The sequence below is a fragment of the Athene cunicularia genome (genome assembly GCF_003259725.1).
Source record: "Athene cunicularia isolate RWA chromosome 6 unlocalized genomic scaffold, athCun1 chr6_part1, whole genome shotgun sequence".
In the NCBI taxonomy this organism is placed as follows: Eukaryota; Metazoa; Chordata; class Aves; order Strigiformes; family Strigidae; genus Athene; species Athene cunicularia.
In genome coordinates this window covers 13,806,791-13,834,756 of record NW_020799105.1, presented here as the reverse complement: position 1 = coordinate 13,834,756, position 27,966 = coordinate 13,806,791, and the positions used below count along the sequence as shown (strand labels likewise).

The window sequence follows — 27,966 nt, the reverse complement described above, 5'->3', positions numbered from 1 at the left end:
AGGCAATCGTGAAGTCCAGGCTTCACCTGACAGGCTGCGTGACAACTCTGTGCTTGCTCCTCAAAAGGTGGAAGGTGTTCAGACCTGCTAGGAGTGTAGCCATGATTACAGACCCTATTCTCATTCATGGTAATTCCAGCAAGCAGGTAGACACCTACATCAATGGTTGTAATGATGTCAAGTAAGCAGAGATAGTAATGCCAATTGGTAATGATCCTTTTCAGGTGTGGGCTTAGACCTGCCTATGGATTACTGTAGAGCAACAAATATTTGACAGGCATTACCTTTTTTGAAGTCAGGGGCCTCATGCCTTCTCCTAGCCCATAGCAAATGTGAATTATCTCAACATATGCTGAAATAGAACTGAAAGCTTTTGCACCAACAGAAAACACCCTCTATATTCTCAGGCTCCCAGTGAGGCATGGGTGAGTGGTGAGAAGCATTTATGTTCTTACCTGTTGCCACTAGCAGCCCAGGGGCTGTCTCTTTGCTGGAAATGCTTCCTGAAGTATACGGATTCTCTGAGAGTTGCAGATGTAAGTGCAATGAGCAAAAGGGCTGTTGACAGGAAACAAACAAAAGGCAGAAGCTTTAATATGCAACAAGTTAAATATCAGAGGAACCCTTGGTGACTGCACACAGATGTTCTGATCCTTCTGAAAATGACCCCTCTGCTCTTAGCACTGTTACAAATAGCAGCATATGTTCATTTTCTGAATAAACATCATATAAGTAGCTGAGAGGAAGAGAAGCAGGAACGCTGCATTACAAACAAGAATGTCTTCACTTGTTTTTAACAACAATCTGATCTAGAGCACTTTTTTCCCCCGAAACTTTCTTATTCTGACTTATCTGCCATAAAAAAAGGTCAAAAAAGATGGTCAGAATTATCCCTTAAAATCTACAAAGCTATAGAAAAACAAATCTACCTAATTCACTTAACCCCCAGCAGATCAAGGAAAAAACACGGGCAGAGTTTTGTTAATCCAGTGACTAAAATAAACAGCTCTAAAGGAGTCAACTGTGCTTTGGAAAAGGTCTGCCACTCACCAGCTGGCAAACTACAGGATTCCCTCTTAGATCAGTGTCTGGTGCCTGCAGCAAACGCCAGTCTCTGCCCTTGTTGTAGGTAATGAAAGTCTTGATTTGGTCATCTATCTTCCTGTTAGCCAGGAATATGCCTTTGATCCCTGCTACCTAGGAAAAATGGAGAGAGATGAAAAAATACATCGGAAGAACAGGCCAAAATTGAGGCTCATCTGATCACCCTCAGGAGCGGAAGGTTTCTGAAAAAGCAATAAAGTAATCTCAATCCAGCCTCTGAAGACTGTGAATGGTATTACAAGCACATCTTGATGATGCCTGCACAGCTGAAAGGCCTTGCACAGTCACCCTCTCTGGAAGAAAAAGACAAGGATGATCACAGAGCAAATCCCTAGGAAACAGGCCACTTGTGGATTTCCTTCAGTGCTTGCAGACAGGCTGACAATGGGCTTGAAGGCAGACCACGCACCACGTCACACATGAGCTCTGTGAGCCTGAGGATGTGATCCGCTCCACTCCCTCTCCAAATTGCCATGACATGGGAGACAACAGGTCACATCAGAAGCAGTGTGGGATCTTTTTGTGTTGGTTTTATTTTTCTTTTATATAAAAGATTAAAATCCTGAATATGTTGAAACTCTGGTATTTCACAAACTTGATTTCCTCGCTTTCTTTCCACTCCCAATTTCTGTCAAAATCAACCCAGTTGTTCCAAATGTTTTGATTTTTGTCATCAGAACCCATTCCTGCAGAGTATGGTTCTGTCTAAATGTCCCCAAGAAGATTTCATGTTGGGTCTGGTCTCTTGCACAGCTGTAAAAGTGACACAGGAAGAAGGAACTTGCTGCAAATCTGCAACTTCCTGGCAACAGTCAGGACCCAAATCCTTCTACTCTAAAGCCCACTGAGTCACACTACCCTTTTAATGACCCTGTGAAAATCTCTATCAGCATTTAATAGTAAAGAATCTATGATACACAGAGTTTTCCCAGGAATGGGAGACGAGGCAGGTTTATTTTAGCTGGTTCATCACAACACAGAAATAGATCTTTCTTTCAGAGGCAGGAAAATATATCTAAATAGGTGAAAATAAAATGTAAACCCTATCCTTCATACTGATCCATGCGTTATTTGTGAGTTTTCTCTTACTGTCTTAAACTACCTGGATTTTTATAAACAAATTGATGATGATGATGATGTTAAATGGGTTTTATTCTGGTTGAAATCAATAAATGTATAATCCTAACTTCTACATGTAACTGCAAAAACATTTTTCCACGTAGCAGTGGAAGTCAGCCTGCAGACATTACTATTAGTATTATTATTAGATGTTTGTAACAGGCAAAGCACTGAGCCCTGAATCTCAGCAGACCTTCCATCCAATGAGTTATGACACACCCAGACCAGAATGATCTGAAGAAACCAGGAACTGGACCGACTGCCCTGAATGGACTGCTGCTGGCCAAGGCTGAAAGGCCTGGCAGAAAAACGAGAATGGAAGATGATTCAGGGTAGCTGTTATATCTGGGAAAATTCATATAATTCAAAAACTGTTCAGTGCTCACAAAGATGTAATCCACATTCCCGAACTGCAAACTCGTGTCTCTAGCTGTCCAAGGTGAAAAACAGAAGGATCATGGTTTTCCCTCTCAGTAATGCCACATAGCTAACCAGTCATTGACTTGAAAGCAACCACCTTGTTGTCACACCTACAGCGGAACACACTGCATCTATTCCCACATGAGTTGGCTCAGCATCAAATCCAGTAATGCCTCTGGTCTGATCCCAAAACAAATGAAGATCCTGAAAGGCTGGTGAGAGATTTACACTTGCTTGAACTAGCAAGCAAGTGCTGTTCTTTGTAGGGTGACCTTTACTACATACCTCATAAAGGTCAATGATGATATTCCCCTCCAATCCTCTACTGCTTTTCACATTTTCCAAGGCCAGGGTGAAGTACACCCCTCGGGTGTCCGAGATATACAGGTTGTATGTATCATTCTGGTTCCACTCTTGAACAGCTGCAAACACCTGATTCTCATCTGTGCTGATAATATGCATGTCCTGTTAAAAGAAGACAAAAGGCCTATTACTGAGGATCTCTCTATTTCTTTGCCCTTTGGGACATGTAGTAATTACCATGACTTATGGAAGAATGGAGATGGAGCATGAATTATAGGTATGTTAAACAATTTTCTGTTAGAGCAAGCCAATAAATTACCACCATTGTGACTTTTCTGCATTTCATTTTTTTAATGATCACCAGCTGGGCGAAGGGGTTTTGCGTTCTTCATTTTTGGTAGCTTAAAGGAATTTCATTCCGTTTCATTTTTTATTTATAAATTTGAAAGTCAGTTTTATCATTCATGGAAGATTCAAAACCTTGGAGCCTGAGGTCCCCATAGTCACTAAGCATGGTGTAGGACCAGGCTAAAAGCAGTGACAATTTCCATCCACATGCTGAACTAACAAGCTTGTATTTCCAACTTGTAAAAAACTAGGAGTTCACATTTATTCAAAGCTGAGGTATAGGGATCGTTTTCATCTAATGCTGGTATTGATTTTTAATAACATACTTTTTTATTGAGTATTTGTGAGATCTATTATCCCACCTTATGCAGGCTATCCAAATAATCTACCCACTAACCTTTGTTGGATTTCTGCTGCTGACCAAGATACGAAGTTCCAGCAAGGGTTTCCCCATGTAGTTTTAATATCAAGAGATGTGACAGTGCATTTTCTCAGTATACTTTTTAAGCAGTTTCATGGAAATGATTTCCAGGGTGGTGATGAGTATTGAAACACTTCATCCTTGCACTGTTGTTGAACAAACTAACACCGGTTCAGCTAAAAGCAAAATTACTGCGGTTATGTAGGACTTCATTTATCTATTGGTATCTATTTAAAGTTTCCCCAGGGTGGCAAGGAGCCTTGAATAATTTCTTGCACTGTTTCTGCATTAAGAAACCATACTTCTAGTCTCCCAAATGAGTGAGTGACCTGATTTTTGGGAAGAATATATGGGGGAAGATAGGCTCAGTATCCCCATCTTGCCTAGGAGGAACTAGATGAAAAGTGGGAGGTACCTAGATAAAAAGTTGAGGTTAAGTAGATGGGGTTATTTCTAACAGAGCTTACATAGCCTATCATCATGGGATGGAGAGAAAATACATTTGAGGTCCTAATTCTGCCCCAGTGAGCACAATCAGTGAGTGATTTGCCATTTTCCTCAGTGAAAGACCACCAAACCAGGAAGTTTGTTCTTGCTCAACAGCTCTAATTCCTTAAAGATTAAGTACATATCTGACCTATTCCAGCAGTGTGAAAATAAAGCAAAACACCCAATGACTTCAATCTGTTTTGACTAGTTACAGTGGAAATATTGCATTACCCTATTGCCAGCCTCATACATGTAAAACTCCAGCAGAGGTCATTAATCTACTCCTGACAGTATAGTTATTACTGTACAGCAAAAATGTTCTAGTGACTAAGGGCAGCATAAACAAGCCTCCTTTACATGGCTAGAAGACTTTGCCATGACACCTAGATTAAAAGTACTTTTGATTTTTAAATGAGAAAAGTATCCTGATTTTATACTGTGCACCAATTCCAAACCAGGACCACCAACAAATCTGTCTTATAACAGGCTAGCAACCTGTGACAGCATCAGTCAATAAAGCACAACAATCACAGGGCAGTCATTCTCTCTATCCACTTGTCTTTTTAATGAGGGGCAGCTTTCAAGTCCAATCCATAAGGTGGGAGCATAAATAATGATCTTCTCCTGAAAAATGGCAACAGGGTTTCCAAAAGTTGGTATGTGGTCAGACATTCTGAATCCCACACCACCAGCATGGAATGACAAACAAAAGAAACTTTATCTGTGCTATGCAGGTGTCAATACACCGTGGACTGTGATCAACCCAAATGGGAAGAAGCTGAGGTGCAACACTGGGAGTTTGAGATGCAAATTTCTCAAAACTTTTAAGTTTTCAGATACAAATTAAAGAAAACATGCTTTATCTGCTAAACTGCAGATATCCCATAGGCAATCAGAAGGGTAGATCCATCCTACAAGAAAAATCTAGTCAGCTATCTTACAATTATCCCAAGAAATTTTCACTTGTGGAAGGAAGGGGAAGGCTACTACTGTTGATTATCAGCCCTCTATGACAGTAACCTCAACAGCCATTCTGAGGCTCCACAGAACAGTGACAGTCTCAGCTGCCCATTAGGCTACCCAGAAACTTGTATCCAGCCAAGGCACTGGGAAGGTTGGTCCTTTCTGTTCTACACAATCCCAAGCAACTCCAACACTATGGAATATAATTCCAGGCACATATTCTCCTTTCTAAGACTTGCACAATTTGATCTCACAGAAAGCTAGGGCCTAAGAAGGTAAATCCAGGCACAGTTGTATGGAATGTACTAACTTTCCTCCCTCCCTCCCAGCTTTGCCAGTTGGTGTTAATCTCAGCCCATCTCAGTCATCTCCTAAGCAGCATCACACAGTAGCTCTGTGTGTCCAAAGCATCTATAAGGCCCAACTTTTATGAAGATAACTCCATCTCTATGACTTCTTGGCAACACCCAGCCATAGGATGGGGACAGTAGAGTGCTTCTTTCACTGCATGGAGACTGCAGTAGTGCTCAGCATCCTAACCGATCTTGAGGACCCTCAGTGTCACAGTCAGGCTTACAGATAAATCTTTAACAGAGAACAGAGTCGGACTGGGGAAAACTGTTCATAGAAGACTGGTCAAGGAGAAGATGGTTTGAGCTCTGTTTTCTGAGGTGCCTGTTCATTCCAATTTGCTCTTTACAGAGGAAAAAAAACTGTTCTTCCTGAAATGCTTGCTAATCAAAGGCAGAGAGAGGTAAAGATCCCAAATCTGTATTTAAGAAAGATCATTCAAGTAGCACAATAAATGGAGCTCCTCAGAGAGGAGCCCCACGGAGGTGCTTCACCGCTGGGCAGGCTGTGCTATTCAAGATGATATATGTCTGTGTTCATCATAAATGGTGCACTCACCTTAGGAAGAGAGTATTTCGGCAATTTAATCTGTGCGAAAGGCTCCCGTCTGTATGACACATAGTAATTTGCTCTTCCACCAGCTGTCACCTGTGGGAACACCAAAAGAAAGTGAATGATGACCCTTCCAAGAAACCCTATGCTGACACCTTTAAGAGGTTTTGACAACCTTTCTTTCAGGTATCTTTTCTATGACTTGCACAGCTGTCCCTAAAAGCAGCCATATAACTCCAAAGAAAACCCAGACTTGAGAGGGCTGGAGCATTATTTATTTAAGCTGTGCTATTGAACTTTCCATTTTGTCTCTCATGCTTTAAATCCAGCATGATTTTAACATCTTAGGAAAAAGGGAAAAGTGGGTATAAAGTTCAAGGTCTCGAGTGGAAGAAAGAAGACGATCTGGTTTCATCAGACGGTTCCAGCACAACTACTTTGAGCAAGTCATTTAAAATCTTTGTGCTTCTTTTCCTTTCCTGTAAGAAGGAGATAATACCACTTTTCTCTGCTGCTTCTCAGCCCTGTCAGTTTGCACGGCAAGTACCTTAGGGACAGGCTTGTCTTCCAACAACCTTTTACAGTGACTAACAGCAGAGATCCACACTAGCACCATTTAATGCAAACAGTAAATGCAATGAATGCGCTCTTGGAAAGCTGGAGCTAAGCTCTTAGATGTTCTTTATCACTATAAAACTGGTTTCTCTGAAATCATACTCTCTGAATGAAGATGTGGGGAGGATCTGATAGACATCCAAATCTGTTGTTTTATGGACTGAATGAGCTGTAAAGGCTACACATAAATGCCATGCATCAATGAGATCTAGCCCTGATAATTTGTAAAATATGGGGGTTTTAACCTGTCACTAGTCACTTACTCTTGCTGTGGGTGTTCCTTCTGGCACCATTTCAGGCCTGGCTACAACAAGGCTTACATCCGTGAATTTCCTATATTCTGCTGTTTTGGTAGTCTTTCAGGTTTTAAGATAAAACAATACACAAAGCACTTCTGTATTATATGGAGTGTCATTTGTTGGCTTCTAAAGTTTCCAATAAAGCTAACAGAAAGGTCCTAGATTCTCTCCTAGATACACTTCCTTTTATCTGACAGTGATATTTCAGAATGAGCTTACATGGAATATTGCTATAGCATCAATTATATTCTCAGCAATGATATCACCTCTAGATAGTGGCTTTTTTCCCTAGAGAAGCTGTCATTCGAAGGACACTATATTACTGGTCGTGAATTTTGATACCTAATCAAGTCAAGATAAGGCTTTCTATTGACAGTTTGAAGAACTGGAAAGAAAGGAAGGTTTAAAAATAGGACAGGCTTCTACACTAAGACTTCCCCTTCTGCTTGTTTCTCATTTTTACTTGTAATGTTATCATAGCTGCCTTTAAGCGCTCCCAAAAGAAAAAAAAAAAATCATTATATCACACATTGCGTAAGAAGGCAGAAGAGTGACCTGTAAGACAGAAAACAAACTTTATACAGACAACCTATATCTAAAGTCAAATGGAAATGCAGACATGAAAACCTAATTGATTTGCCTTCAGTCTCAAAACAAGCCAGTGGCAGAGACAGGGAATGAACAGGAGTCACTTGACTCTCATTTCATGTAAAGTGCACTGTGGACTGGTACAGTAGCATTTCAGGGTCCTGCTCTCCAGCTGTGAGGATGGTGAAAGGGCTGAGAGTGTTATTTCTGAAGGACATCTACCACACCAAAATAAAGTTTTCACAGGAGAGAACAGACTATGCAGTTGATTCATGCTCAGTCCAACTCAAAGGCAAAACTTCATGTTTGTAGTAACTGTACGTATCAGTTGTAGAAGGACTGCCCAAAGTATCCCACACTTCTAGGTCATATTACCTAAATTGCACAGGGAATATTTAAATATCCCCTCTTAGTGATATTTCTGACCTCCAGTGGAAGATCCCAGTTCTCAAATGATATAACTCTGCCACATGAACTCACTTTACACCACCCATGATTGCAGCACCAGATCATTATTTGCAGCAGAGTCCAGAACGGACCGAATGTGTCCAGTGACTACTCAGTAAGGACTCTGGGTTCCTGACGGGCTGAGACACAGTCATCAACTCATCTTTAAGATGCAGACATGAATATTTACCTACTTTGTAAATGCTGTGATGTCTAACACTGGGAACAGGGCAATAATCTTCAAGTTAATCAAAAGAACATACAGTAGCAGAAATATCAAGGGGTGATTCAATTCCCCCCTCTGTGTCAAGACAAGATCTACTCCAAGTCTGCCACACTCAAAAGATAGGGCTTTTTTGCTTTATGCCACTGCAAACAAGTATGTGCAAGTTTTAATCGTTGCCGGGATCAGGGACCACGTGGCCATTGCCCCTTCCCCACCCACGCTGGTTGGGCTGGAAGTTAGACACAGACCCCGGCTAAAATAACAAGAAATTTAATACAACAGAGTGATAGAACAATCTGAACAACAACTGTATCAATGGTAACAACAATAAACAGCAATATCAGTGAACAAGACAAACGATATACAGAGAAATACCACTAGCTGGTCACGGAAAGCAAAATTCCCTCCCATACCCACCAAGGAGCAAGGAAAAGGGTTCCGCCCCTGGACCTAACGTCAGCATGGTATGAATAACCTGGCTGGAGATCCCTTCCCCCTCTCTCTCTGCTGGGGAAAACTTTATCCTGGCTGAACCAGGACAAGGTACTTGAAGGCTTTTTGTTTGGATTGTTTGTTTGTTTGTCTGTTTTTTAAGGCAGGAAGGAGGGATTCAAATACTGTTTACATTCACTATGCATTAGCTAAACTCCCTTTCAGTCCTCTACCTGGACTAGGTCACCTTGACAAAGGTTTAGAAATAGAAATCTTTGTGGCCCATGGTCTTTCTGAGACAGTTAATATGAAGCCACCCACAATTCTGTCGGCAGGAGTTGTGTGAAGCTTTTCCCAGCCAAGCCCTCATCTTTGCATGATTTACAGGCATGGTTATAACAGTTCCAAAAAATGATCAAGCCTTCAATAAAGTTTTGGCAAGGACTGCGGTAGAGAATGAATTTTGGAAGGCCCAACTTCATTTATTTTGATGAACTTTTCCTTCTCCTATGAGCAAACTCTCCAGCACTGCAAATCCCAGAGATTATGATAGTGTTTTGCCCTCTAATGCCTCCTTTTAGTTCACATTTGATGAATGTCACCCAATTATTTGCTGTAAGCTCATCTGTCATGCTCAGTACAGAATTAGCTGGGTTTGTCTTTTTCTTCCTCCTTTGCTAATGACTGGTTCGTTAATCTGTTTTTCTGGATTTCTATTTTATGTGTTTAATTGGGCTTCTGGCCAGTGGAAATTATTCCTTTGGACAAGTGTATTTGTCATTAAACACATCTGTCTTTCCTAACCTGTATTCTTTCTTCCTCCTCCACTGATGATCTACTACTTTTCTTTAATATTTCCACATTTTGCCTCAAGACCAAAGTCTGGTCTCACATCAGTTGACACTTAAGAACAGAAACACAAGAAGTTTCTCTTTTAAAGCCCTGAAAGTTTCAGTATGCTGACTCATCCCCACTCCTGACCCGCAATGGGACACAGCACATCAAACATAGAAGACAACAAATATGTTCGCAAGGCTGCGTAGAATTATAGAAAATCTATCAATCTCCATAATTTCTGTGACATGTCTAGAAACACACTAAGCCATTTCTCATGGTAATGACTGAATGTGATTCTTTAAAGGCAGGTTTTGTTTCTATTTTTTCTTAGCGAGATGTTCATCTTAACAAAAAAACCCCCACATGTCATCTAAATGAGTTTGGAAAGCAAGCAGAATGAGTTATGAGGTCCCAGAATGTAGAGACACCCTAGATGACGTCAGGAACTGTAGATCACAGTGTCCCAGGCTTCATTCTCATCTTCCTGGCTAGCTGGGACCTGTTATTTCCAATGTAAGGCAGGTATTGATTTAACAAACGTAGAACTACTAAATCCCTGACATGACCCTGGGGTAAGCAAGATTCCATCTGCCTCCTGCTGCACAAAGAACTTGCAGAAAGCCTAAAGGAACATGCACTGATGCTGACAATGAAACACCATATATTAGAGGCACAGCCTTGGTGGAGAAAAGTGACAGTGTGTAGATAGCAAACGCTTCCTAAGTGAATGGCTGTAAGAGAATGGAGGGGTCTTTTCCACACAGTTTATCAGCCTGGGTGGTTTACGGTAACAGTCGCTTGCCCTGAACAGTTATTGGAACAGGTCACCTACTTTTTACACTGTTGATAACATTCAAAGCAAAAGAGAATTAGTAATAGCACAAGTCAACCCACAATAACCAGACATGTTTAGAGGTTTGTGATTCCTGTAATTTGTCTCACACTTCAGGTAGAGTACATAGCAACTCAGACCATTACAGAACCAAATTTTAAACTTCCTTGTTGATAGTAAGTAGTTGATAGGACACAGTCGGTGTTATTTTCAATAAACCCCTCATTTTTTTTCTGAGATGACTTCCTCTGCTTGTAGAGTTCCCTCCTTCCCAGTGACATAAAATGAGTCAGTAAAAGTCAAAAGTTGAAAACCACTGTATCAGTATTATAGTGGCATCCTGGATCTGTGTTTTCCACCTCCATAGGGCACCCTGGCATCCCTCTTTGCTGCTTTAACTTTAGTTACCCTTTCTCCCTGTGGGCATAAACTCTCCTAAATCACATTAACACAAGGAGCGATGACAAGTTAAGCAGGCAGGCTGCTATGCTCACACCTTTAGCAAGGGATTTTGGTGTTCTTCGGAGCTAGCTACTGTCTAGGTCTTGCACAGTTTTGTCAGCATGAGGATTGAAAAGTTGTGCTTCCTCTTCCAAGCCTAACCCCAATGCCAGTTACAAGAGATTCAGAAGAACACATCTGGATGAGCCTGGTATAATCCTCCTTCATGATTATTCAGCATGGCCAGGACAAAATATCTTCCAGATATTTCGTGTACTGAGGTTCTCTACTTCCCCAGAATAAATCACAGCACAACACGCACTATATAGTTTGAATTATCTCCCTGTTGTTTTCATTAATATCATACCTTCTGGACAACCATTAAAGCAACAGGCAATTACCTGAGTGTGCTGCAGAGACATACAGATTAGTGTGTGTGCCAACCACCCTCAAGCTGCCTGGTAAATTCAGCAGGCTTTGAAAACATGCCACTTTCTAGAGTGTCAGACCCATCACTGAAAATCTGCTAAGATAAAGGAGCATTTATTATACTGGCCCAGTCTCTGTTCACTTCTCTCTCCCCTCAGAGCTATGATGGCACAGCTATAGGACAGAGTAATCTTTAGTGAAAATATTGGATTTGTTTTAAAAGCAAGTACTGGAGAAAATGTGCACAGTTACACCAAAACATGAACCACATTAGAGCTGCAAATGCACATTACCCACATAGAAACAAACTTAAGAGAGGAGCATAATTGGACACATTAAATCTCTTTTTGAAGGATTTCAGAGGGAACATGCCAAGGTAATCCTTTACATCTTCAGCTGCAGACACTGCTGATAAATCAGACAACATGAGGGGAGGGGAGAGAGTGATGAAAGAAAGTACAGCACAGAGAGCCCTAGAAATAAAATAAATAGAAATAAACAAAGGAAATGTTAATAAGTTTTTATCAACAGATATTTAGGTTCAAGTTCCAAATCTGGTATTTGGCACAGCAAAGATGAAACAGTACTAGAAACAGATGAAAAGCACCCAGCAGTGATTAGGAAAGTAGCTAACTACTTGCTGCCTGCCTTGTTTTAAGAAGATCTTTTACCTAGTACCTAGGATGCACTTTCTTTCATCTGTATGGATTAATTTCCCCCACTGGAGTGCTGTCCAGCATTTTAAATAGGGGCAAGAGAAGATCAGCTGTAGCACACATTATTCACCAGTAAAACAGGTGTAATCATGTTCATCATTTAAACGTCTTCATCCTATTAGTTTCATAATAAGCTTTTAATGATTTCTTCAATAAAAGACTCAAAGACCAAACCCTACAAGTTGGAGAGTGCTCCATTGTCCCGCCAAGCCGTTTTATCTACCATTGATCGCAAAGATAAAAATCAATCGTAGCTAAGCAGGGTGAAGTTAAAAATAAATTGCATGGATTGATTTCTGTTAAGACCTTTGAGTCCTAGTTAAAAAATGGAGAAAAGAAATATATATTTGAACATGGTGTATTTAGCTTCTATGAAAATAAAGAGAAAGCTCTAGACCAGGAAATCAAAGTTTAATTTCTCCCCTCCTATCTTGTTTCACTGCTGAGAAGTTTCACACAAAAAAAAAAAAAAAAAAAAAAAAAAAATCCTTTCTTTATTCCTGGGGAAATTTGCTACTTATTTAAGTTATTAAATTGACAGATTGAGAACTGAGGTCAAGAATCCATATGAACTGGCATAATCACAGCTGAGGCTGCTGGTTGAAGTCTCTCACCTGATAACTGACTTCAACTCAGCAGATATGCTCATTTAGCCTAGTTCTATATACCAAATAAACTTGAAACATACACTCATGTCCTTCAAAACATAAGCACTTCCAAGTTTTCCTAAACACACTTAGAACCAGTAACAGTAATAAACTACTTCTCTGAGCTAAGCTTAGACATATTTAGCTCATAAAACTAAGAATTTTTTCTCTTCCCCTCTATAAAACCTTAGAAAAATGTCCCCCAACCCCAGTTCTAAGACTATAAATAATATTTTTCTTTTTACTGAGCCTGAAAAAAAAAGTATCTCATAAATATATCCACTGTGGTAAAACCAGAATTTGATTCAGATAAAAACAAACAAATAAATAAAAAGGCTTTTTCTACAAAAGCCATTTTCCATCAAATTACTTCAGAAATTTTTGGACACACTCTGATGAGACTCCAGGCATCCAAATAAGGCAATAATATCCATAGGTTCTATAAGAAGCTATCAGTGATTGTGGGTGAATACTGACATCTGTGTATGTTTTAAGGAGACCTTCTGATGCAGAAGAAGAGTGAATTAGTTCAACAGCTTTTGGCAGAAGTGTTTGCTCCTCTGAGCCAGAAGAATTATTCAGATGTGTATTGTCAGAGTCCCACTTAGCTGCACCCACAACAACATCTGGAGGAACTCTAGGTTTACTCATTCTCACTCATGCTAGTGAGCAGGCTGAGATGCTGCCCTGCTGTGCAATTCTCTGAATTAAGGAAAAGTCTTCTATGCGCAAAATTACTTCAGAGGATGAAGAAGAGCCAGACACATGATCGGTACCGATGAGCATTTTGATTTAAACTTTTCACTTTCCACATGGAATTCCTGCCATCTATAAGAACCGCAGCTGCTCCCACACTGCTGCATGTACAAGCTACACAAAACCACCACACGCTGCTCCTAAATGGCAACACTACAGACCCCCCCACATTCAGGAGGATTAATAACCACAGCCAAGACTCTCTCTCCCTTCTCACCATCCCTCACACTCGTTTCTTCCTTCATCACATCAACCTCAAAAAAAAGAGCAACCACGAGAACAGCTTGGCTTTTTGGACATGGGACCATCATATGTCCCAGGACAACCTGACCTGAAGGTATCTAGCATCAAGAGAGAGCTGTGCAGTTCCCAGGGTCCCCAGGAGACTGATTCCCAAATGGCATAGAAAGCTGCCAAGAAAGCTTCCCAAGAGGTGAAATGTCAGGAAAGGTCAGGTGAGAGACAAGACAGTCTTATGAATTTCAGTCTGCAATTAAACACCTTGATTAAATTATGCTATGGGAGTGGAAAAGGGAAGGGCCACCCATGTTCCCACTTTTTAAAGGCCTTGGAAAGTGATAATGTACTGCCTTCCAGCATGCCTCTCTGGTTAATGGTGAAAAAAACTTCCCATTTAAAGTGGAAATGGAGCAAGGTCTGAAGCAAACAGCCAGCCCTTTTCAATCAGACCTTGCAGGTGTCCTTCCTTGTCCTTATGCGGTGAGAGCATCAGCCAAAGGCAGATCTGAGAGTGTTTATCTCCACAGACATTTGTTTGGCCTGCTAGAGAAAACAGGAATCACCCCCAAATTCAAACCAGGTATCAGCTTCTAAATCTCTGAGGAGTCTTCTATGGCTAGTAGCTTTGTCACAGCCACAGAAAGTGCTGAAAGTCCAAGCTACATTTCAGATCGACTTCAGCTGCACTCTGTTGGGATAGTAGAGTCTGCACCATCCCAGAGAAAAATAAAGACATATAAAACAATCGAGATAGGTATTGATCGCCCATCCACACATCTCTGCACTGACTTACAGCCAGTTCAAATCAAAAAGGCTAAAGTTACCCTGAGGGTCTCCAGGCACTGACAAAGACAGAAGCTTAGGGGAGGAATGGGGACAGTGTTAACTAGACGTTGAACTAGACTGGTATGACCTCTGGGAGGAAAGCCACACACTGAAGGGTTTACACAGGAAAACACAACAAGATTAATAGGGGGAGAAAACCTATTTTATGTGACATACATCTATAGCTAGGGGAAAAAAAAAAAAAAAAAAAAAAAATCCTTCCCCAAGTCCCTTAGGATCTCATGAGTATGCCCAAAAGCTTATCTGTCCCTTTCTAAATCTATCAATTCCAACCTCATAAAAAATATTACCTCTCTCCATAAACTTTGTCTCACTTACAACCTTATGCCAGCAGCGCCATAACAGCAGTACTGCCAGCAGTCTTCACGCCACACATTCTGAAGAGTTTCATCACTATGTTTGTCCCTCTCCTGATACCTTGGGTTCTGTGTGAAAATACAGCCCCTACATGGGTCTGCACCAGTGCATTGGGAATGCCACCAGTCCTCACTAGCAGACAGACTTGTCCAACACAGGACCCCAGCCACCCAGCTATTGTTCCTGAGGTGGCTTGCACATAACCTTTGGGTAACTGGGAACAACTACTTAACTTAAGAATACTTAACAACAACTTTAACTCAGCAATAATTAGCTCCCTATGGCAGCTGTAGGTGTGTCCACATCAACGCTGCTTTCTGCAGCAACCACTGTCCCAGAGCAAAGCTGATTTCCAGTGAATGCGCTGCTGTATTCATACCCCCTTAGGAGTTCTCAGACCACCACACATCAGCAACATTGTACTAAGACTGTTTATGGCCCAGACTCTCCTCACTCCCTGCAATAAGAGATGACATTTGCTCATGCCTTCTTGCATTTTCAGTGGAAAGTTTTCATCATTTGGCAAGGAAACATACACAGATCATTCGTGCTCTTCTCTTTAGTCTTTAAAGAATAAATAGCACTGATGTTATTTGTTTACTTATAGGAAAATAAGATTTTCTCTAACTAATGCTTTCTCACTCAAAACAGAATCTCCTGAAAAGTAATCCCTATTTTCATTAAGTCCTATTGCATTTTAGACTCTTTTCAGCAACCTGAGCAATTCCATTAGAAATCCTGATACAAGATTTGCTTGAAAAGTATTTTTCCCAGAATTCACCGTGATTTATTTTTACCATAGAAATTCTCCAAAGTATCAATACACTAGATTCACACATAAAACAAAAGACTATCCCTGACCCCCGGGGTCTTACAGTGTAGGCTCTGCACACGAAAATACTGTAGCAGTTCAGGTAATTGTCAGGAAGTCAAATCTTATAGGCAGTTATGCATTATCTCTGCACCTAAGTTTAGAAAGTGATACTATCTCAGCAGCAAGTACTCAGAGGCACCAATAAGGAAAGTTCTGGTGCAGTTATAGGGAATGGCACCTTACAGCTGTAGAGAAAGTACAGGCTCCACTACTGCACAGCTGTATAAGTGAATACAACTGACACTGACCTTAATGGCAAAGTTGCTCATCAAATTAGCTCCTTTTTGGTACAGTAAATAAATTCAGATATATTCCAAGGTTTTCTCATAAATAAATGACCTGCTCTGAAAGCTGTATGAATTTTAAGTATTAACCATGGAAGATGATGATGATACCGACTCCTGGATACATCAGAGCAATCCTCTGAGCTGAATGAAAACTTACACACACAACAGAGGGCAGGATTTTCTCTTAATGTATCAATTTATGCAGAATTATCCAATCTTAGTGATGTGCTAGGCATCCTTAAATAACTATTGATCAATCAAATAGAAAGTCAATCAATAAATTCAGAGTGATCACCTACTGTTTTATTCATAAGAATTCTTCCTGCACTCTCAGTAGCTATTTCTTCCTTCCTTCTTCATTACCTTTTACATTTTTCATCATGTGCTATGTTATTTATCTCCTTTGCCTGGTAACCAATCCCAGTCTTTTCAAACTCTCTTCAGAGGCAAATTTTTTTCAAGCATAAGATCATTCTCATTTTCTTTCTTTGCACTACATTTTTGCAAGACCCTTTCAGAAGTGCTGCACAACAGTATTCCACATGATATGGAATCATTGATTTATAATAGCCCTATAACATTTTCTGTATTTTACTTTCCCCTATCCATTATGCACCATAGTATCACATTTCCTTTTAGTGCACAGTTACACAGGTTAATGCTTCCCAAGAATTTTACACTCCAGGCCTGTTCATCATTGATTAAAATGGATATTCACTAGTAAATAACTGTATGCAGATAATCTAAAACGTTGATATCAATAGCTGGGATTCATCTTCCCTAATTTTAGCTATCAAAAAGTTAGTTCTATCAGCTATACTTAGGTTCCTTCTAATATTAAGGAGAAAGGCGTATTTCAGAGAGAGACCTATCTCATCCTGCAATAGGTGCAATAGGAGAAGATAAATTGCCCCCAAACATTTTGATCTCTCCACTCACTTTAGAGGAGCACAAACTACTGGTTTAGACTAAAAGTCTGTTTTCATGACAAAAGTTAGAGGAAACTGGTTCCCCTCTCTTACATCAAGACATTATTTGTTCCAGCACTGACAGATCAGAACTCATGCACCCATCCTTTATGCAGCTATTAAAGCTCACCAGGTTCTTAACATTTAATTTGATATTTATTTATTCATCTCTGTCTAATACTTGAAATTCAAAAGAGCCGGCTCCTGTATTCCTGTCCAAGATTATCCAGACAGAATGATATGCATGAGACATTGCACACACTATCAATTTGACACATCCCATAATAGGCATCTATACCACATGGCTTGTGAGACTAATACACCCAGGACATATCAGCACTCCTACATATGTACCGAGCAAACACTCTGCATAACCCATCAACCATATGCTGGACACAGTGGATTTAACACACCTGCAGCTCAGAGAGGTGTGTGCTGTGAATCTCAAGTGTCTGTGTGTTAAGTACTACATGGACTCAATCCATGCCCTGTTTCTGCAGCCACTTACAAAAGGCTGCTGGACAGTCAGAAATCCTGCAAGAGTGACACAAAAAATAGGGAACATGATAGACAACCTGTGAAAGGGAGAGTCTCCTGTCCAAAGCAGCAGAAATATTGTCTGTGTATTTAACATTTTTTAACAGGGTGGGTATATGATTTTCACTTTAAACTCCCATCAAGCTGTAATAAAACATTGCTAAGGATAGTCAAGGCACTTGAAGTATTACATATACATATATGCACGTGTTTGTATACACACAAACACACACTGAGTTTTTTTTAACTTGAAGCAATTAGCAGCTATTAGCTTTAGCTGCTCATTTGCAGAGGAACGCACACACCAGGCAGATGTCCTCACAGCAAGCCTAAGTTTCTAAACAGAACAGCCTTGTTTTCACATAGGTGGGAGCTGTGGAATGAGAAACGTCTGTAAGGCCTCACGCCAGCCTTAAAGACTTGGATGTTCCACAATACCCTCAGCCACAGCCATAAACCATCGTATTAAAAGAGTGTCTCTAAAATACTCCTTGGAGAGTAGAGCATTCGCCGATTGGAAAGCCACTGCCTCTAGCCAAATCATGAATTACTAAGTTTCAAAAGCTACATTCTCAGTGTTTTCTAGCAACCGATCTCCCCATGATGCCAAAGGAAGCAATAGCAGGCTGGGTTTCATGGGGGAATGAGGGGAGCTGTGGCTCCCATAGCAATTGGTAATCTCCAAGAGAAGTCTGCTAATGTTACTCAAGTGCATGCAGGTTCCATATTGCAGTTCTCCCAAGTCATATGGATCCAGTCCTCCACCTAATTCAGCACAGAATTATCAGCCTTCTCACTTAAACTCCCATTTCTAAGAAAATTTCACAATAAACAGAGAACTTTCTTGTAATTTGGATACATTCACAAAAAATGTTCCCACAAGGAAGTAACATAGGAGATTAACGTAACCCAGTCTTTCTCGAAAAGGGAGCATATGTCTTTTCTGTACCACCTGGTTCCAAGCTCCATCTCATTTCATCTCATTTCCCCTCTTCAACATTGGTGACAAGCAGTTAACATCATCATGTCTGTAATCTCTTGTCTCCTGAGCTTTCTACACCCTGGAATCACTGCAGCCTGGCTCCCAGTTTTCACAGAAATGGCACATCTTCAGGAAGTGTTCCTCCATACTGTGCTATTCATTCTCACACTTCCACAGGTATGAAATTAGGAAAGATGGCCTTGTTCCATCCAGCCCATGTATTCTCAGAAAATCTCAAAAATGAGTAGTTTCTCATCCAATTTCTGTCACTTTCTCCTCATCTCCAAAATCATCACCAACTAGCTGACAAATTTACAGTCATCTTCCATTTTGAAGTTGCCCTATAACATCTTTTTCCAGTCTCTCTATTTTACCTCCTACTGCAGATCTTTGTTCGCTCCATTAGCATTACTTGACTGTCAAATCAGCATAAACCTTTCCATTTGTTAAAATGATTACTCACACTTTTCCTTTGTTCTTCTTTGTTCTCTCCAATTCATCACTAGCTTCTTTGTATTTTCCAAGTAGCCACAACAATAGCAAGTTAGAGCTTCTGTGAAACCCATGAACCCTTATGATTACTGATGACTGAACTTTCAAAATATTCCAGATTCACCATGAGACAAGTGATGAGCAGAGATCAACTGTTCTGTCTCAGACTGCACAGTCAGTCCATAACAGGCAGGTACAGACTCCCAGCTCTTAGGACTTGCGATCCCATGCACTAGTCCTAAAAATATGCCTCCTCTCTTGCACAGAACAAATATCTCGTGCAGACAGAATTCGTGTCACATCAAGCCAACGTACCTGGATGAAGATATATTCATCCTGAACAACAAGGGAGCTGATGTCAATGGAGCGCGAAAATGGCCCACTTCTTTTGGTCTCCGAGCACTCTTGGATCCGACAGGTCAAATAGTGAGTGTCTGTAATGGGAGAATATGTACACATGAGAAATGCCCAGGTTGCAGCCTGTTGTCTGCAAACATCAGCGACAGCTCAAAAGAAGGTCTTTGAAGGGAAGTCTTAACCTCACCTCCAACTAGATAGACATTTTTGCATGATCTACCTCCATCCTTCAAAACTTTAACTGCTCTATGGAGTCAGGAATTCATCACACTTCCACACCCACCCTTCCCTTCCCCATTGTGCAGACTTCCTTCAGGATATGGGAGCTCAACCCATAAATGGAGTTCAAATCATAAATGCATCAGAAAATCGATGATGAGACCATATGCTGAAGAAGATTTCAAAAGCCACTCAGGTAGAATTTATCAATTCCATTGCCCTGCTGGGAATTATATTCCCATCCTCTCCCTGAAATACCCTAGGCCTTGTTGACTTGTTTTAATTGTGGAAGTAACACACAAGAAGAAAAACCCCAAACCAGCATGCTAATGGGAGGCCTTGTCAGTCCTTGCATTGCTTGAGAGAAAGAACAGCACTGGGAGAAGAACATAAAGAAGATATAAGGCAAAGGCAAAAATTTGGAAAGTTGCTCAGAATGACAAGAAGAAACATGATCACCTCCAGCAAGTTGGCAATGGTTGTAGGGGATTAAGCATTACTTCACTCAGGCTAAGAAAGAAACTCATGAAACAAAACAGTCAAGGCACCGTGTCTCTGGATGTATGTAATCTAAATATGCCATCTCTGAGTTTCAACTGCTTTTCTGAAAACTGCAAATTAGGAAGAAAATGAAAATACAACTAAGATGAAAACCACAGTGATAAAAGGGTCATATAATTTATAATGGGGCACTTCTGGAAGTGATCTTACCCCTGTACTCAGCACTGGTGAGGTAACACCTCAATTCCTGTGTTCAGTTTTGGGCCCCTCACTACAAAAAGGACATTGAATGACTCGAGCGTGTCCAGAGAAGGGCAACGGAGCTGATGCAGGGTCTGGAGCACAGGTCGTACGGGGAGCGGCTGAGGGAACTGGGGGTGTTTAGTCTGGAGAAGAGGAGGCTGAGGGGAGACCTCATCGCCCTCTACAGCTCCCTGAAATGAGGGTGCAGAGAGCTGGGGATGAGTCTATTTAACCAAGTAGTAAGCAATAGGACAAGAGGTAATGGCCTCAAGTTGCACCAGGGAAGGTTCAGACTAGATATTAGGAAGCATTTCTTTCCAGAAGGGGTTGTTGGGTGTTGGAATGGGCTGCCCAGGGAGGTGGTGGAGTCCCCATCGCTGAAGGTGGTTAAGAGTAGAGTTGACATAGTGCTTACGGATATGGTGTAGTTAGGAACTGTTTAGGTTAATGGTTGGAGACCTGGATGATCTTCAAGGTCTTTTCCAACCTAGATGATTCTGTGATTCTACCAGCTTCTTAGATTTTGCTTTTCTACAAAAGGTGAAGACAATCAATGAAGATAACAATGAATTTATAAGGGCTGGGGTGAGCCTGGTGCAATGATCTTAGTTCACAACTGCATCTTTTAACTAGAATCTTGTCAAACTGAACCAAAAAGAATAAAAGGGAATCTTAAATTACAGTAACTAGCCTAGTCAAGCTGCTTACAAGATTCTCCATCCCACAAAACCTTTTATGACAGTAAAACGTGGTTCAGTGGAAAGCACTAGGGGGCACAACTGAAATCCTCTGACACTCAGCTAACTGCCTTCCCTTGCCTTGTCCCACCAACAGACAAAAAGAATACAAGTCAGAGGCAATGATAACAAGAGTAATTTCAAAAAAGATACTGTCTAAAAGAAGTCACAAACTACAACCAACCTTTAATCTAATAAAGGTTCATGCCCAGTCGCATGACTGAAAGTCCATGTTTAGAGGCTACAGACCTGGTTCTGGGTTGAGGCACTGGGATTTCCAGGTTAATAAGGGCTACATGGCTGATTCAGAGCAGTTGCATAGGTCTGCTGTGGTAATGAAAATGTAGTCCCACTGATAATGCTAAAGCAGCAGAAATTGTTGCTGGTGCCAGCTCAGAGTATTTGGAGGTAATTAAAGTGCATGGTGAAAAATATCTATCCTAGAGACAGTGCCAAATAACTGGAGTATCAGATTTGTGCTTTCTCACAGCATAAAATACCAGCAGCAGTAAAGAGGTCGGACTCTCAGCTGGGATAAATTAAGGTTCTTCATCATCTGACACATACGCACTTGGTCCGAAGCTGCTATCTACCTCCTCAATGTGGAATCTAAGACATCTTTGCAGTGGATAAAAGCAACTTTTCAGAAAACAGGAAGGTCTTATATACTGCCATGCCACCCAAAGAGCTCAGCAGCCTTGACTTGTTCTTTGAGGTAGCACTAAAATTAGGCAGAACAAGGAGGAGAGGTCAGGAGCCATATTTTTAGAAGCTCATTCCCTCCAGTATGTTCTCCCACACAGTCGTCTGGATATTCTTATCCCTCCAAAAAGGGGATAATTTGCTGCTGCTGAGTGACAGAATGGGAAGAGGAATAAAAACCTGTCACAAATAAATGCAAATAAATCACAAGTGTTGACATGACAACTAGCTTCCTGCCTATTGGGAAATGTGTCATTTTGAGTGTGTTACACCAGCAATAAAACATACTCAAAGAATGGCACCTGATTAATATTCATGGCATGTTGGTGGAGGAGGGGGGGTAGTTCACTACCTATTTTCCATTTAGTTTCTTGTTTATTTATTTTCATATATTTTACAAGACAAGGCCTATAAAAAAAAAAAAAAAAAAAAATGTCTGACTTTGGACACCAAAGTAAGTTCAAGTTTTGGGTTGGTTTTTTTTTTCCTGCTGCCCCACAGAAAATTAAAAATAATTCCTTTTAAAATATATTTAAAAATCAGGTAGAAAATATGGCAGTACTCAGTTCACATTTGTGTGTGAGTGGAAGCAAGAAACAACTCTAAGTTCCTGCTCAAGCTTCTTGAAGGGTATGATTCCTTCATGAGCTATGGTCCCATTCACAGAGCACATCTTCGCCTATATAGAAAGTACAGAGCCCTTCAGGAAAAATGTCAATTAGGAGAGAAGGGGGCATTCTAACTTCCAAGCTGTTATCTCCTTCTTCTCTGAAAGGAGTTAATTTTTCAGCCCTGTTTTGCACAGCCACAAGGAAAAAGGACAGCTGCCCAGAGGAGAAGGTAGCATGTGCCCAAGCTATGCCTTTAAAGGCTTGCTCACTGGGAGATGTATGCCTTAAGAGAGATCAGCTTCTATCTGGGAATTATTTTCAATTTATATATCATCCCATGCAATAGCAGAATTAAGAGGGTTTGGGTGTTTTGATTTGTTTTTTGTTTTGTTGTTTTGGGGTTTTTTTTTATTATGTTCCACTGCCAAATGAGTTAAAAAGACATTTCCTAGACAGCCTCAAAAACTTCTCATGCTTATAACCCCAACATCCAGCTACTTTCTCAGCCATATGTGAATATGGACATCGAGCAGCCTGGAGGGTTTGTTGCAGCTCAAATCTCAGCATCCATACCTCAGCACAAACCCTTCCCACCAACTTATCTCACTTAGGATTAGAGAATGGCTTTCTCAGATGTGCAGCCACTTTCCACTCAAGTTCGAAACACCTCCCCATTGCTAATTAAGATTGTCTCTGATCTTGAGAATCTTGACTGTATTTTTACCCCTTTTTGAAGTGATAAAACTGAAGCAATTTTTTGAAATTTGCAGTGATAAACTGGTGAAATAAGCCAAGCTACAAAGTCTCTCCTTTGCCCACCAGCCATTACAGTTTTAGCAGGAAGCAGGAGCGCAAGAGGCCCTCTCTGGTGGGTAACACCGAAAGATGTGGGTCCCTGAAGGGAGACACTGAAACAGTCAAACCTGTCACTGTGCTGAAGGCTGCAAAGGGCAGACCTATGTGCAGTTTACTGTGACTTACAGAGACACAGGACAGCAACGTCTGCTTCTTCCTGGCAGCGTTAACAAGGCAACTAAAAGCAGCCATGGCTACCCCACATGGCTAACAAGGAGAAGGGCAGCTGATGGAAACAAGTTCCATTGGCAGACTGGCTCAGCTTAAGTCAGGTCCTGGTGCCAGGCAAGACTTAAAATCATAAACTGCCAATGAAAGTGACCATGAGAGGGAGAAAGAGCCAGCTGGCCTTGACAGTTTTTCCCCCAAAGAAAAAGAGGATCTAGAAATGTAGACAGGACTGTAAATTATTCCCCAGTAATTAGTTACCCTACTTCATCTTTTTGGTTAGGTTTTTCCCCCTCTTTTTCATTTAATTAAAACTGCATTGTATCTGTGAGTGGGGAGAAGATTATCTCAGTGAACATCAGAAAGTTTAATATATCTTTCCCAGGAGTGCTGGTGGGTGTTTGTGTCAGTGTATTCGTAATAGTTCCCTTGCATCCAACCCTGTCCTCGCCTATTACACCCAGGCAGAAGGTACAGTGCCCAAGGCTCCTACATGTTTTTATAATTTAAAAATGCAAGCCTAGATTATTATTCCGCTACAATAGCTCTGCCAAGATGTTGAAAAAACGTGAAAAACTTCATCTGCTACGAAAGACAGGAACAGCTTGAGATCAGCTAGGCACTGGAATTAGCAGCATCTTTCAAATATTTAAGGAGACCAAACACTGGGGCAGACTTTTTCAGAGACTCTACCATTGCTAATGACTGGACAAACAAAACCATGGGGCAAGGTATCTTGGAGGACAGACACCAGAGCGGTGAACAGGACTTCCACCTCCCAGCTCCAAGATATCCTGACTCATTTATGGATGAACAAGACTCTAGCATGTCCCACACCTGTTCCCATCCACAAAGCATATTTTAGATTCCAGTGCCTGAATCAGTGCTACATAGGTTCCTGAATCCCATTACTGTTAAAATAAAAACAAACAAACAAAATCAAGTTCAGGATTCTAATCCTAAATAACACTTCCCTCCCCACCCCCTTCTTAATTTTCTTTTTAAATAGAAAGTATGGAGGAAAACAAGAAGAGGAAAGATAAATGCCCTCTGAAGAAAAATCATGTAGTTTTCAAGTGGTCAGGGATATCGAAGGCATGGATTCTTGTCCCTAAATTGAGCTGAGCAATGGGAATACTCAAATCTATGTCTGTTAATGCATTACATACGTGACTGAGGCACCAGACTGACATAAGTGGCATTTAAAAAGCCTCCCCTTCTTTCTCCCCACTACTGAGGAAAACTTTCACCAGAAACTTTCTGATCAAGAGGAAATAACTGCAGGGACCCAATTTCCAGCAGGTGTAAGTGCCTCAGCCATTTCACTGAGAGTATGAAGGCTCATTTTGGTTACAGAGCCAACTAAGAGAACAGTTCAAACCTCTCGTTCCTAAGTACACAGAGCTGTTCCATTTCACACCAGGTGAGGCTATAGCTTGGAGGCAGTCAATGTTTTGTAACACAGACTAATATCATTTTAAGGCTTAAAAACTCTAACTGGAGCAACATGCCTCTTTTGTGCTGTGTTTGGCTGGGAGAGGAGTCATTCTGGTACTGTCCCCCAGCAGGACATGCCAGCAGGGCCAGCACAGCCCAGCGGGTCTCGCCTGTGCCTGCTGTCTGCTGGGATGATGGCTTGCAATAGGCATGTCTTGCTGACAACACTGGTTAAGTCTGACTTTCAGTGAAGCCCCCAATACCATCAACTGCCAACTTCAAAATGCTGAATTTATACATTAAAACAAGAACAGCAAACCCCTGAGCAAACAGGACCTGAAGGAAGAGAGTTGTCTGCAAACAGGGGATACATCTTTCAAATGAAGCATCCACATCCTTGACACATCCAATATTCAAATAGCTGGGTGAGCAAGTTTAAACTTAGTTTGAAAACAGACTCCATCAGCAGTTTGTTTGCTTACTTTCTTGCTTTTTTTACTTGTTTTTGGACACTTCTCCCAGCATCACTGCAACAGCACACACAGCAGCAAAGGCACTGAAGAAGCCTCCCTACCTTGCCCACCCACCTGCCAGCCTGTTTTGCTTTTTCCATATATTCAACAAACAGCTGTCACCTCTGAGCTTTTATTGCCTTGTTATTTATTCAGCTGCCATCACTAAATAGCAGTGGGAGGCCAATGAGTGATTTTAGAAGATCCACAGCCTCAGACAAGCCACTCTGATAGACAGGAGCTTGTTCACACAGCATCTGGCCTATGCAGCACTTGACTGAAACAGAGAAAAGTTTGTAACCAGCAAAAACGAGGCCTTCTCCTAACAGAAATACTCTACCTCAGTCCTATGCTGCTTTTCTACACTGTCCCTGTAGTGTAAAAGGGACACATGTCCCATTGCTGTGTGGCACGGCTCCACCCCACACACTGATGCATTACCAAGCTGTAGTTCCTGTGAGAAATACCTGAAACACTTTGGAGAAAGTGTTAAGAATTACTTTTTTTTTTCTATTTCTTACTTCAGATCCAGGCACCTTTTCAGGCCTGTAATGTTTTGGTACGCAGCACCTATTCATACATCATAAGTGAAACTGAAAAATCCTTTCAATATGAGACAAAGCATACCTGGGGCATAGGAACATTCTGGCCAGTGGAGAAGTCTGACTGTAGGCAATTTCTCAAATTCCCAGGTACAACCCAGCTGTTCTGAACACCTCTGGAAATGTACTGCACAGTGCTGATAGACCAGCTCTTACGACTCATGTGAAACACATGATACTGAAACAGCTAAATAGGGAACACAATAGGCAGCTCCTTAGTCCAACAGACTGTGCTTCTGCCCAGCCTCTCCGCAGACACATGCCCTGCAGCCTTTGAATTTCTGCCCAGGGGCTAAGGATAAGAATATTCCTCACATCAAACCCCATGGCCCACATCTTTCCCATCAATTAAAATGTAAATAGGGAGACAAAATTAGTAAACTGAATTTCCATTCCCACTCCATTCTTGACTCAAAGCCCACTTTTTCTGCATTGGCTGCAGGCACTCACGTCCGTCAGCTGTCCGGGCTTCCATGTGCACGAGGTCAGGTTCTTTATCCAAACCAGTCACTGACCTGAGGGGGGAGAGAGAGAGAAGGAAGGAAGCCAGTTAGATAAAAGGCTGCAGTCAGAGAGAAGGTGAAGGAAAGAGAAACCAGATCAAGTCTACCTTGTGACACCTGGCATGTAGGTCCCTGACTCCTACCAACTCGTCTCCTCTGTGATTCTACACAGCCCACTCCCAAGGGCCATATACTAACCTTTAAGATAGACACCTTCCCAAGTGCTGGTGAGTGAACCTGCCTATCCCTTGTCTATAAGATCAAGACTACAATGATCATTCTTGTGGTGGTTTAGTTGGTTTCAAGATCCAGTAAAATCAGAGCTCTGTTTTAATGCTGAAGGACAGATGAGGGCACAGCAGCCTCATGCTTATAGACACCAAATTAAAAAGAGGCTTTACTTGGCTCAATAGTAACATGAGAACCTGAGTTTCTTGATCTGCCCCTGGTTTTCTGGGCAATCTTGCTATTGTTTACCTCAGTTTCTCCATTTCAAAAGAAAAGCAATGATGCACTTATGCATGGTGAAGTTCTGATTAAAAAAAAAAAAAAAGAAGGAAGTATTCATTATTTACCCCATGAATCCATGCCATGGTCCTTGATAATCATGAAATAAGGTGTGATGAGTTTCTTTAACCTCACTAGTTGAAACCCAAGCACCTGAAGTCAAATCTTCCTATGCGTTATTATTTTATTCCCTAAAAATATTTTGCAAGGCACATTACAAAGAGTTTTCCTCCTGGCAGAAGAAAAGTCAAGCTCAAAACAGAAATGTTATTAGTGTCCTGGCTGATAAGAATCACTGGGAGATGAACATTTAGTCCTAGCAATGGCTGGCAGGGGAAAAAAAAAAATCCATAGATGTCCACGTGATTTATGGAGTGGCTTCTCCTGAGTTAAGCAAAGGGTTAGATTAAAAGGGGACAACGACAAAAATCAGTTTCTAATTTGGTGGAAGCTGAATTTGATACAGTAGATTGTAAATAATAGATTCCCTCTGAGCCAGCAAATGTCCACAATTCCCTAATGCTCTGAAACATTTTTACCACAGTCTTTTGCTGCTTTCATCCTTAGGGCATCAACAGCTAAAACATTTTAAAAAAAAAAAAATGAGACAGAAGATAAAAAGAACAAAATACAGACGCGGATATATTTTTGTGGATCTCACAAAAAACATAGCTATGGAAGCAATGACAAACATACAAATGTGTCAGAGTCCAGCTAAGATCAGCCAGCGCTGCAAATGCCAAAACAACTACATTATGACCCACAGTAGGTAACTGAAATGGGAACTGCTTGGTAACTAGAGGCACCACATCAATAGCAAGTCCATTCACAACACACTGTGAATTGTGGCCAAAAAAAACCCAACACAACAAAACAAAGCCATACAGGCAGAGCTTTCATCATTCTACTCCCAGTGAGAAATAGTCTGCTCTTTAATCGCTACCATCAGTTTCAGGATGATCCCACATGGAAGAAAGAGCTGTCTGTTATCAGTAAGGATGCCAGAACAGGACTGAGTCCCTGTGACTGTGTAATTATCAGGGTCAAATCTTCCAAGTATCTGGACACAGTTAAAAGTGACAGTAGAACAAATA

At 41.1% G+C, this 27,966-nt stretch overlaps 1 protein-coding gene across 1 annotated transcript in view; it reads right to left on the bottom strand.

The window, feature by feature from the left end:
* Positions 1-27,966, bottom strand: part of SORCS3 (sortilin related VPS10 domain containing receptor 3) — a 209,817-nt gene that overhangs the window by 62,702 nt on the left and 119,149 nt on the right. Inside the window, exons 6-11 of the mRNA XM_026851516.1 lie at positions 26,313-26,377; positions 19,234-19,352; positions 6,077-6,166; positions 2,929-3,108; positions 1,051-1,197; positions 456-558 (exon numbers count right to left, since the gene is read on the bottom strand). Of these exons, the coding sequence (XP_026707317.1) occupies positions 456-558; positions 1,051-1,197; positions 2,929-3,108; positions 6,077-6,166; positions 19,234-19,352; positions 26,313-26,377 (704 nt within the window). The remainder of the gene's footprint in view (positions 1-455; positions 559-1,050; positions 1,198-2,928; positions 3,109-6,076; positions 6,167-19,233; positions 19,353-26,312; positions 26,378-27,966) is intronic.